The 12832-nt window shown below is 44.2% G+C and overlaps 1 protein-coding gene across 2 annotated transcripts in view; it reads right to left on the bottom strand.

Annotated features, from left to right (window-relative positions):
* scn4ab (sodium channel, voltage-gated, type IV, alpha, b) overlaps positions 1 to 12832 on the bottom strand; it is a 60614-nt gene that overhangs the window by 21084 nt on the left and 26698 nt on the right. For both annotated transcript variants that reach the window (XM_032508240.1, XM_032508239.1), the window contains exons 10-16: positions 5893 to 6034; positions 5476 to 5676; positions 5320 to 5392; positions 4215 to 4453; positions 2020 to 2091; positions 817 to 918; positions 3 to 359 (exon numbers count right to left, since the gene is read on the bottom strand). In XM_032508240.1, the coding sequence (XP_032364131.1) occupies positions 3 to 359; positions 817 to 918; positions 2020 to 2091; positions 4215 to 4453; positions 5320 to 5392; positions 5476 to 5676; positions 5893 to 6034 (1186 nt within the window). The remainder of the gene's footprint in view (positions 1 to 2; positions 360 to 816; positions 919 to 2019; positions 2092 to 4214; positions 4454 to 5319; positions 5393 to 5475; positions 5677 to 5892; positions 6035 to 12832) is intronic.

Raw genomic sequence — 12832 nt, forward strand, 5'->3', positions numbered from 1 at the left:
ACCACCATGTTCCCGATCACCATGACCATCATGAAGACGATCAGACACATGGTCTGGCCCGATACCTCCATGCAGTCCCACATGGTCTCAATCCACTCCCCACACAGCACTCGGAAAATGATGAGGAAGGCGTGGAAGAAGTCGAACATGTGCCAGCGGGGGAGAGTGCAGTCGAGCGAGATTCGGCACACGCAGTCTTTGTAGTTCTTTCCAAACAGCTGCATGCCGACCACGGCAAAGATGAAGACGATGATGGCCAGCACCAGGGTCAGGTTCCCCAGAGCCCCTACAGACCGCCCAATGATCCTGATCAGCATGTTCAGGGTCGGCCAGGACTTGGCCAGCTTAAACACTCGCATCTGAGAGACAGACAGACAGGTAGGGAGACAAATAGGGAGACAGGTAGGAACACAGGTAGGAACACAAGTAGAGAGACAGGTAAGAAGACAGGTAGGGATACAGGTAGGAACACAGGTACGGAGACAGTTAGGGAGACAGGTAGAGAGACAGGTACAGAGACAGGTAGGGAAACAGGTACAAAGACAGGTAGGGAGACAGATACGGTGACAGGTACGGAGAGAGAGAGACAAGCAATGTCTTGTTATGCCAACAAAGCTCTTTTTAAAATGTATCTATATAAATCTTTTTTTTAATTAAAATGATCAGACAGACAGGCGGACAGACAGGTAGACAGACAGAGAGACAGACAGACAGAGAGACAGACAGACAGAGAGACAGACAGACGGACAGACAAACAGACAGACAGAGAGACAGACAGACGGACAGACAAACAGACAGACAGAGAGACAGACAGACCAGTCTGAAGGAGCGCAGCACCGACAGCCCCTCGACGTTCGCCAGTCCGAGCTCCACGAGACTCATGGTGACGATGATGCTGTCGAAGATGTTCCAGCCCACCTGCAACCATGGCAACAGAACATCCACAGACATGCGTTACCATGGGAACACTGAGAGAAATCAGAAACATCAGTGATGACAAACTTCAGTCTAAGTTAACGTCCTTGCCGTCTGTGTGCTTCCACCTCTGAGTGAAAAGGCTTCTCAGAACTCAACTAATATTTTTTAGTTTTCCTCAATATTGGCGCCACCATGACGTCATAGCTGCATGACGTCATAGCTGCATGACGTCATAGCTGCATTACGTCATAGCTGCATGACGTCATACATGATCAAACAGGGCTGACACATTAATCTCTGTAATTCTGTTACGTAATGGGTGTTCTCACTCAGCAACACGGCAGCTCCAACTTACTAACTTAGTCACTAATTTATCAACTTACTAACTCACTAACTTACTCATTAAGGATGCATCTTCAGCGATAGAAGTGGCTATTGTTAGCTAAACAAAGTGCAAATGCTACGGTTCAAGAACATAGCAACAGGACCTTGAAAGGTTAACACTAGAGAGTTAGCATTAGCATTAGCCTCCTGATTGTTATGGTGACTGACACTATAGAGTTAGCATGAGCATTAGCCTCCTGATTGTTATGGTGACTGACACTAGAGAGTACCTCCTGATTGTTATGGTGACTGACACTAGAGAGTTAGCATTAGCATTAGCCTCCTGATTGTTATGGTGACTGACACTAGAGAGTACCTCCCGATTGTTATGGTGACTGACACTATAGAGTTAGCATGAGCATTAGCCTCCTGATTGTTATGGTGACTGACACTAGAGAGTACCTCCTGATTGTTATGGTGACTGACACTAGAGAGTTAGCATTAGCATTAGCCTCCTGATTGTTATGGTGACTGACACTAGAGAGTACCTCCTGATTGTTATGGTGACTGACACTAGAGAGTTAGCATTAGCATTAGCCTCCTGATTGTTATGGTGACTGACACTAGAGAGTACCTCCCGATTGTTATGGTGACTGACACTATAGAGTTAGCATGAGCATTAGCCTCCTGATTGTTATGGTGACTGACAGTAGAGAGTTAGTATTAGCATTAGCCCCCTGATTCTTATTAAATATTATTAATATTCAACAGTCTGACCTGGAAGTAGTAGTACGGGTCCATGGCCAGAAGTTTGAGGACCATCTCAGCTGTGAAGATCACTGTAAACACCTGTGGGTGGGGGGGGGCAGAGTTACTTTTAGTCACATCTTTGACTTTTTTCACCTCTTTTACTTTCTATGAGTCACTTTTAGTAGATTAAACACTTAGTGATTTCATCTGAACACATAATACAGAATATCAAGAAATATCTATTAATTGCAGATGTTGAGTAGACAAAAACCACATTGTTGAGTTGAATTTAATTCTACTTGAGTACTTGTTTTAAAAAGTAATAGAGTACTTTTCCAGTGTGGTTGATCTGAAGGTGTGCCTGTCTCACCACCAGATGGCAGTCCTGTCCCACTAGGGACATGCTGCAGGGTTGACATCTAGACTCTAGAGTCCACTGATGGATGGGAGTCAATAGAGGGGCAGCTGAGTTGTGTTGTTACCAGAGTCTCGGTCTGTGGCTCACTAGGTATTCAAGTACTATGAGTATTTAAGACCTGTTTGCCTTTACCAACACAGTTGTCCATCATTGTGTTCCTCTGGGGAAGTTTGTGGGATTTAATGCTGCTCTCTTTTCTTTATCATGTCAGTTCAGCCATCATCTCAGTTTAATTCACTTCTTTTGATTTATTGTTTTTCAAAATGATTAATTCAGTAGTTTGTTAGTAGTGTTTTATTTCATTTGTCAACACCCACAGCCAACGATCTATTGTCGTTCCAATACCATCCATCTTTTTATTCATTCAGTCACGTTGTTCCCATTTTCACAAGATTTTTATTTCAGTATGATACCAGGAGCTTTCAAACTGTTTAAAACTCGAAAATCCAAAAGTCAAACGTCAATCCGACTAATAGGACAGTGTGTGAAGGAGTATTATAGTATAGTATTGTATATATATATAAAATATATATCTCCTTTATTTTTGTCCATGCCCTGTAACCAACATCTAGTAATACCACCCTACCCCTGTCCTGTACCCAACATCTAGTAATACCACCCTACCCCTGTCCTGTACCCAACATCTAGTAATACCACCCTACCCCTGCCCTGTAACCAATATCTAGTATTACCACCCTACCCCTGTCCTGTACCCAACATCTAGTAATACCACCCTACCCCTGTCCTGTAACCAATATCTAGTAATACCACCCTACCCCTGTCCTGTACCCAACATCTAGTATTACCACCCTACCCCTGTCCTGTACCCAACATCTAGTAATACCACCCTACCCCTGTCCTGTACCCAACATCTAGTAATACCACCCTACCCCTGTCCTGTACCCAACATCTAGTAATACCACCCTACCCCTGTCCTGTAACCAATATCTAGTATTACCACCCTACCCCTGTCCTGTAACCAATATCTAGTAATACCACCCTACCCCTGTCCTGTACCCAACATCTAGTAATACCACCCTACCCCTGTCCTGTACCCAACATCTAGTAATACCACCCTACCCCTGTCCTGTAACCAATATCTTGTAATACCACCCTAACCCTGCCCTGTACCCAACATCTAGTAATACCACCCTACCCCTGCCCTGTAACCAACATCTAGTAATACCACCCTACCCCTGCCCTGTAACCAATATCTAGTATTACCACCGTACCCCTGTCCTGTACCCAACATCTAGTAATACCACCCTACCCCTGCCCTGTACCCAACATCTAGTAATACCACCCTACCCCTGTCCTGTACCCAACATCTAGTAATACCACCCTACCCCTGTCCTGTACCCAACATCTAGTAATACCACCCTACCCCTGTCCTGTAACCAATATCTAGTAATACCACCCTACCCCTGTCCTGTACCCAACATCTAGTAATACCACCCTACCCCTGTCCTGTACCCAACATCTAGTAATACCACCCTACCCCTGTCCTGTAACCAATATCTAGTAATACCACCCTACCCCTGTCCTGTACCCAACATCTAGTAATACCACCCTACCCCTGTCCTGTACCCAACATCTAGTAATACCACCCTACCCCTGTCCTGTAACCAATATCTTGTAATACCACCCTACCCCTGCCCTGTAAGCAACATCTAGTAATACCACCCTACCCCTGCCCTGTAACCAACATCTAGTAATACCACCCTATCCCTGCCCTGGTTTAGGGTCTAACCCTAACAAACAAGTGACCCTACTGGGCCAATAGAAACGTTTCCTCATCACTGACCAGATTTCCGATGCTCAGAAGCTCCTGGAAGTCCTCGGTCATTGGATAGTGCTCCATGGCCATAAAGACGGTGTTGAGGACGATGCAGATGGTGATGCCGAGGTCCACGAACGGGTCCATGACGATGGTGTAGAGCCACGATTTGAGCCACCGCCAACAGCCGCAGCAGTTCCACTTGAGGAAGATGTCAGCGAAGGCATACCAACACGGTGGGCACGGCTTCTGGTCATCAGCGAACTCTGGAACACACAACAGGGTCGTCAAGGCGGCACCCAGTCCCAGCAGAGTGTTTCTCATTGGCTGGGAGAAGCTGGGGCTTTCATGTGACATGTGGTTATTCCCGACCGGTCGTCAGACACCGCCTACCAAGAGCCTGGGTCTGTCCGAGGTTTTTGAGCATGGTCTAGACCAGTGGTTCCCAAACCTTTTCAGCTCAAGACCCAAAAGAGAGATTTGGTGTCTCCCTGGGACCCAAATTTACAAAAATAGCTAGCAACGCCATGTTAGTTAGCTAGCAACGCCATGTTAGCTAGCTAGCAACGACATGTTATCTAGCTAGCATCGACATGTTAGCTAGCTAGCAACGCCATATTAGCTAGCTAGCAACGCCATGTTAGCTAGCTAGCAACGACATGTTAGCTAGCTAGCAACGCCATGTTAGCTAGCTAGCAACGCCATGTTAGCTAGCTAGCAACGACATGTTAGCCAGTGTAGCATAGAGAGAGAGAGACCCCCCCACAGACCAGACCAGTATAGCATAGTCAAAGATCAGGTTAGGGAGAAGAGAGAGAGAGAGACCCCCCCACAGACCAGACCATTATAGCATAGTCAAAGATCAGGTTAGGAGAGAGAGAGAGACCCCCCCACCGCATCTGAGCTGAACAGACCAGTGTAGAGAAAGAACGCTCATTTACATAAGATTGATATGCATTTTACTTGATATGCCAATTGGTGACCCAATAAAATGGGTCTGCGACCCATTTTGGGTCCAGACCCTAAGTTTGGGAAACATTGGTCTAGACCTGCTCTATCTGTATAGTGTCTTGAGATAACTCTTGTCATGATTTGATACAATAAATAAAATTGAATTGAATTGATGGTTTACCTTCCATGGCAGTATGTTCTGGCTCGTGTTGGACTGCGTCTCCAGATGAATCCTCCGCCCTGCAGGCCGCCTGCTGGAACAGAAGAAGAAGAAGAGAAGCTGCTGATTGGCCCGTTGATATAACCATGGTGATGGTGGGTCGTCTGAAGGCCTAACCTCCTCCTGTCTCTTCTTCAGCAGCTCCAGGATCTGAGCGTACTCTTCCTCCTTCTGTTTGGCCTCTGCCATGTTGGCCTCGTTCTGCTCGGCGTACGCCATGGCAACCACGGCCAGGATCAGGTTAATGAGGTAGAACGAGCCGAGGAAGATGATGACCACAAAGAAGATCATGTAGGTTTTACCTGCTGCACGCAGCGTCTGCAGACAGACAGGTGGTAGACAGACAGACAGGCAGGCAGACAGACTTGTCTTTTTAAATGGTCGTTCCGCTCTGTCCTTGGTCTGTGAACAAGAATCAGACCGAGAGGAACCCCCACCCCCCCCCCCCCCCTAACCCTGTAAATTCTATAGGAACCGGCCCCCCCACTCACCCTGTCTAAGCAGAATGAAGCTGCCCCCCCCCCCCCCACTGACCAGCTGGAAGAGGTTTTCCCAGAAGTCCTGGGTCATCAGTCTGAACAGAGCCAGGAAGGCCCACCCGAATGAGTCGTAGCTGGTGTAGCCGTAGTTAGGGTTTCTCCCTGCTTTCAGACAGACGTATCCATCTGGACAGACCCTGAACGCATCACAGCATCACTGTTATTCATAGTATAGAATAGACCCTAAACGCATCACGGCATCACTGTTATTCATAGGCTGTGTCTCAAATCGTGCACTTCCCTTAGTGCACTTCCAGACAGTACACTTCGTGCACTACGTACTATCTTGCATAGTGCGTAAATTTTGACAGAGGAGTGTTACATCGCGCACTTCCATGTGCACTTACCGGAAATGACGATCACATTTCATCTCTTCTTCTTCTGTAAAATTGAGAATTTCACCAGGGAGAGCATTCCAGACTGCTATTGTGTTTTGCGAAAAATTATTCCTGTTTTTTTGTTGATATTTTAACAAAATTAAATGTGATATTTTTATTTGCTCCGTGTCACGCCAGGATGACGATTGCGACACCGCCGTCATGTCACCCCCCCCCCATTAGCTCAAAACAGTACACACAACTGTATCGTAATATTCGTTCTTGTTACTGCACTCTTAATTCATTAATTATACCTATTCTTTGCAGTCCACTCTTTTATGCATATACTTATGTTCCTGCTCTAAAAATCAGTAAAGTAAATATTCATTATGTTACTGTTCATTTTAATGCTCAGCGGTTTCATGAGGACATTGTTGCCCAGAGATAAGACTGTTGTGATGAAGCATTACCCCTTACAACTTATATTAATATAATAACAATATAATAACAATATAACATACCTTACAACTTACCTAATAGACAAACCATCATTACATCTTTTATATAAGTTGTATTTTTGTTCTAAATGGTCTTCATACAGTGACAATACAATAGTGAAAGCAGAGGTAACAGACCTGACATTTAAATAGACCCATTCCTTTGTATTCATTATATGCTTGCTACAGTCATGCAACGTGTAATACAAAAGATAACAAAGTTAAATACTTTTAATATAATTTTATTTTTAAAATGTGCTTGTAGTTCTGCAGGCTCCCCCCCCCAGGCCGTAGCTAGTCTGATGGGGATAGGGACATGAGGGGGGACTTCAGACTCTCCAGGGATCCTTCTACGGTCTGATGGCCATCGTCACCCCTAAATGACGGCCCTCTATTCCCCATTTGTCCCTGAAGAGACGGGTTATACAGGATCTACATCAGGTGGAGGCAGTATATAATTCAATTCAATTCAATTTTATTTATAGTATCAATTCATAACAAGAGTTATCTCAAGACACTTTACAGATAGACCAGGTCTAGACCACACTCCAGAATTTACAAGGACCCAACAGTTCTAATAGTTTCCTCCAGAGCAGCAACAGGGCCACAGTGGAGAGGAAAAACTTCCTTTTAGGCAGAAACCTCGGTCAGACCCAGGCTCTTGGTAGGCGGTGTCTGACGGGCCGGTTGGGGTTAGAATGAAGAGTGGCAATAAAAATAGAAAAAATTAGTAGTTTGTAGAAGTTCTTTGTAGTAGTTCATGGCATAGCAGGACGCTGTGCGGCATTACAAGGCACAGCAGGACGTAGCAGGACGTTGCAGGACGTAGCAGGGCGTAGCAGGACGTAGCAGGACGTAGCAGGACGTAGCAGGGCACCGCAGTGTAGCAGTTGAACATGGCATCACAGAACGTGTAGCGGGACCATGGCGATAGCTGCTACCCTGATTTCGGAGCCTCTCTGATCCAAGGGAACATGCTGGTGAAAAAAGAACATAAGGACTCCGGGGAATGACTCCCCAGAGCTAGGTTAGTAACTAGGTTAGTAACTAGGTTAGTAACAAGGTTAGTAACTAGGTTAGTAACAAGCATTTCTGGGACATGGATGCACATAAATGAAAAGATAGAAAGATAGAGGAGAGAGGAGCTCAGTGTATCAAAATAAGTCCCCAGCTGTCTAAAACTATTACAGCAAAACCAAGAGAGACGAGGTAAAGAGAGCTCCAGCCCGGCCGGGCCAGAACTCTCCCCAACCGGATCGGGCTGTATGCCAAGTCTCCCTTTAGTTCTATTATATTCTTGATTATATGTTAGATAAATCTGAAAACTATGTGACTAACTACTACTCCCCAACAATATTCGATTCTATGCCCTAACTAGTGTATCAAAATAAGTCCCCAGCTGTCTAAAACTATTACAACAAAACCAAGAGAGACGAGGTAAAGAGAGCTCCAGCCCGGCCGGGCTAGAACTCTCCCCAACCGGATCGGGCTGTATGCCAAGTCTCCCTTTAGTTATATTATATGAAACTATGTGACTAACTACTACTCCCCAACAATATTCGATTCTATGCCCTAACTAGTGTATCAAAATAAGTCCCAAGCTGTCTAAAACAATTATTACAACAAAACCAAGAGAGACAAGGTAAAGAGAGCTCCAGCCCGGTCGGCCAGAACTCCCCCCAACCGGATCGGGCTGTATGCCAAGTCTCCCTTTAGTTATATTATATGAAACTATGTGACTAACTACTACTCCCTAACAATATTCGATTCTATGCCCTAACTATAAGCTTTATCAAAAAGGAAAGTCTTAAGCCTACTCTTAAATGTGGAGACGGTGTCTGCCTCCCGGACCCAAACTGGAACCTGGTTCCACAGGAGAGGAGCCTGATAGCTGAAGGCTCTGGCTCCCGTTCTACTTTTAGAGACTCTAGGAACCACCAGTAACCCTGCATTCTGGGAGCGTAGTTCTCTCCTAGGGTTGTAAGGTACTATGAGCTCTTTAAGATAAGATGGAGCCTGACCATGAAGAGCTTTGTAGGTGAGAAGAAGGATTTTAAATTCTATTCTAAATTTTACAGGAAGCCAATGCAGAGAAGCTAAAACAGGAGAGATGTGATCTCTTTTCCTGGTTCCTGTCAGAACACGTGCCGCAGCATTCTGGATCAGCTGTAGAGTCTTTATGGATTTTTTCGAGCAGCCTGATAGTAAAGAATTGCAGTAATCCAACCTAGAAGTAACAAATGCATGGACTAATTTTTCTGCATCATTTTTAGACAGGATATTCCTGATTTTTGCAATATTACGTAGGTGAAAAAAGGCGATCCTTGAAATTTGCTTTAAGTGGGAATTAAAGGACATGTCCTGATCAAAGATGACTCCAAGATTCTTCACAGTGGTGCTGGAGGCCAGGGTGATGCCATCCAGAGTAACTATATCTTTGGATAGTGCGTCACGGAGGTGCTTGGGTCCGAGAGCAATAACTTCAGTTTTATCTGAGTTTAACATTAGAAATAGCATATATAAAGTGAACAGGATTGGACCGAGCACAGATCCTTGTGGGACTCCATGACTAACCTTGGCGTGCACAGAGGATTCATCGTTAACATTAACAAACTGAGATCGATCTGATAAATAAGACTTAAACCAGCTTAGAGCAGTCCCTTTAATGCCAATTAAATGTTCTAATCTCTGTAATAAGATATAATGGTCAATGGTATCAAATGCAGCGCTAAGATCTAATAACACAAGTACAGAGATAAGTCCTTTGTCTGAAGCAATTAGGAGGTCATTAGTAATTTTAACAAGTGCTGTCTCTGTGCTATGATGAACTCTAAATCCTGACTGAAAATCCTCAAATAAGCTGTTGCTATGCAGAAAGTCGCACAGCTGTTTGGCGACTGCTTTCTCAAGAATCTTAGAGAGAAATGGAAGGTTGGATATAGGTCTATAGTTGGCTAAAACATCTGGATCAAGGTTGGATATAGGTCTATAGTTGGCTAAAACATCTGGATCAAGGTTTGGCTTTTTCAGAAGAGGTTTAATTACAGCTACTTTAAAGTACTGTGGTACATAGCCTGTTAATAAAGACAAATTGGTTATATTCAGTAGTGAAGTGTTGACTAATGGTAAAACTTCTTTAAGTAGCCTAGTCGGGATGGGATCTAAGAGGCAGGTTGATGGCTTAGATGAAGAAATAATTGAATTAAATTGATAAAGATCAAGTGAAGCAAAGCAGTCAAAACATGTATCTGGTTTTACAGCTGTTTCTAAGGTTCCTGAGTTTAGAGATAAGTCAGTGCCAGTTAAAGGCAGGTCTTGTTGAATTTTGCTTCTAATAGTTATAATTTTATCATTGAAGAACCTCATAAAGTCGTTACTACTAAGAGCTCTGGGAATACTTGGCTCAGTAGAGCTGTGACCTTCTGTTAGCCTGGCTACAGTGCTGAAAAGAAACCTGGGGTTGTTCCTATTTTCCTCTATCAATGACGAGTAGTACGCTGCTCTGGCATTACGGAGGGCCTTCCTATACGTTTTAAGACTATCTTGCCAGGTTAAACGAGAATTTTCCAGTTTGGTGGAGCGCCAGATCTTCTCAAGTTTCCGCGATATTTGCTTTAATTTGCGAGTTTCAGTGTGATACCATGGAGCTAACCTTCTTTGTTTTATTATCTTCTTTTTTAGAGGGGCAACAGAGTCTAGAGTCATTCGTAACGAGCCTGCTGCACTATCAACAAAATGATCGATTTGGGAGGGACTAATAGCATAGGAGTCCTCCGTTACTTTGGGACTTGGTAATGAATAAATGCTAACGGAATCGCATCCTTAAATTTAGCTACAGCACTATCAGATAGACATCTTGTATAGGAGGTTTTGCCTAACGGCGTGTAGTTCAGCAGTATAAACTCAAAAGTTATCAAACAGTGGTCAGATAGGAAGGGATTCTGTGGGAACACTATTAAATGTTCAATTTCAACACCATACACCAGAACAAGATCGAGGGTGTGGTTAAAACGGTGAGTCGGTTTATGAACACTTTGAGAGAAGCCAATAGAATCTAATAGAGAGATAAACGCAGTGCTAAGGCTATAATAGAATCTAATAGAGATAAACGCAGTACTAAGGCTATAATAGAATCTAATAGAGAGATAAACGCAGTGCTAAGGCTATAATAGAATCTAATAGAGATAAACGCAGTACTAAGACTATAATAGAATCTAATAGAGAGATAAACGCAGTACTAAGGCTATAATAGAATCTAATAGAGAGATAAACGCAGTACTAAGGCTATCATTCTCATCGTCCACATGAATATTAAAATCCCCTACAATAATAACTTTGTCCGTTTTTAGCACTAAGTTCGATAGAAACTCTGCAAATTCGGATAAAAATTCAGAGTCTGGACCAGGTGCTCGGTACACTATAACAAATAGAACTGGTTCAGAGTCTGGACCAGGTCCTCGGTACACTATAACAAATAGAACTGGTTGCATTGATTTCCAACTTGGGTGTGAAAGACTAAGAACAAGACTTTCTAATGAGTTATAATTTAGTTTAGGTTTAGAGCTGATTAGTAGACTAGAATCAAAGATAGCTGCAACTCCACCTCCTCGGCCTGTGCCTCGAGGAATGTGAGTATTAATATGACTGGGGGGGGTGGATTCATTTAGACTAACATATTCTCCATTACCCAGCCAGGTTTCAGTAAGACAAAATAAATCAATATTAGAATCTGATATCAATTCATTTACTAGTACACCTTTAGAAGAGAGAGATCTGATGTTTAAGAGTCCACATTTAATTCTCCTATTCTTTTCAACTATTGCACTTGTGGTTTTAATTTTTATGAGGTTTTCATGCACTGCTCCTCTTCTGTTTACCTTTGATTTAAATAATTTTAATGGTCGGGGGGCAGACACCGTCACTATGGGATTTTTACTAGGTAACACCTGGAGTAAAGGAGCAGAGAAGTGTGTTAGACTGGGACTCTGCCTCCTGGTCCCAACTATGGATTGTCAAGGATCAGGTCCACTAATAAACTTGTCCAGATTTCTAGAAATGAGAGCTGCTCCATCCCAAGTGGGATGAATGCCGTCTCTCCGAATCAGACCAGGTCCTCCCCAGAAAGACTGCCAGTGATCCACAATGCCCACATCATTATCTGGACACCACCTCGATAGCCAGCGGCGAAATGACGACATGCGGCTATACATGTCATCGCTGGTTAGATTTGGCAGGGGTCCAGAGAAAACTACGGTGTCCGACATTGACTTCGCGTATGTACACACCGATTCAACATTAATCTTAGTAACCTCCGATTGCCGTAACCGGGAGTCATTAACGCCAACGTGAATAACAATCTTGCTGTATTTACGTTTATCCTTAGCCAGCAGTTTCAGATAAGACTCAACGTCGCCCGCTCTAGCCCCCGGGATGCACTTAACTACGGCCGCCGGCTTCGCTAACTTCACGTTTCTCAGAATGGAGCTGAGATAACCAGAGTTGGTTTCTCAGCGGGGGGGTTGCTGAGTGGGGAAAATCTGTTAGAAACGCTAACAGGCTGGTGGTGGTCCGAGGTCTTGGAAAGCTTACGACTAGCTCTTCCTCTCACAGTCACCCAGGCACTATGACCTGGCTGCTCCGGGGTACCCGGGGGCCGGCTACCAGAGGCTAACTCTGCCTCCCCGCCTCCACGTCCAAAAATAAACTACACTTGTTACACACGCCATCACCGCTAAAGGATGCAGAGGAGTAACTAAACATCTCACACATCGAGCAGGAGAAAGTCGGAGAGGGGGCCGACATAACTAACTGCTAGGCTAAAGTCGTTAGCGGCTAAGCTAAAGTATGGTAGCGTTAGCTACCAAGCGTTAAAACAGCTGTTATTTAACAAAAGTCGCTAAAAAAATGAGAAGATATGTGAGTGCTTAGGCAGAACTGCTATAAGAATAAGTGTTTAGCGGACAGTTAGCCGCTGTAATAGCAAATCTAACAACCTGAACTGGTATGTCGTGAGCAGCAGAGCTACCAACACGCAAACAACACAAAGGCACAGGAAACGGAAATGAGTCAGGTACGCTTACCGTAATCACCGATTTACTGGCCTCTCTTGTTCTGCATGAAG

Source organism: Etheostoma spectabile, unplaced genomic scaffold, assembly GCF_008692095.1.
Source record: "Etheostoma spectabile isolate EspeVRDwgs_2016 unplaced genomic scaffold, UIUC_Espe_1.0 scaffold00006692, whole genome shotgun sequence".
Classification (NCBI taxonomy): Eukaryota; Metazoa; Chordata; class Actinopteri; order Perciformes; family Percidae; genus Etheostoma; species Etheostoma spectabile.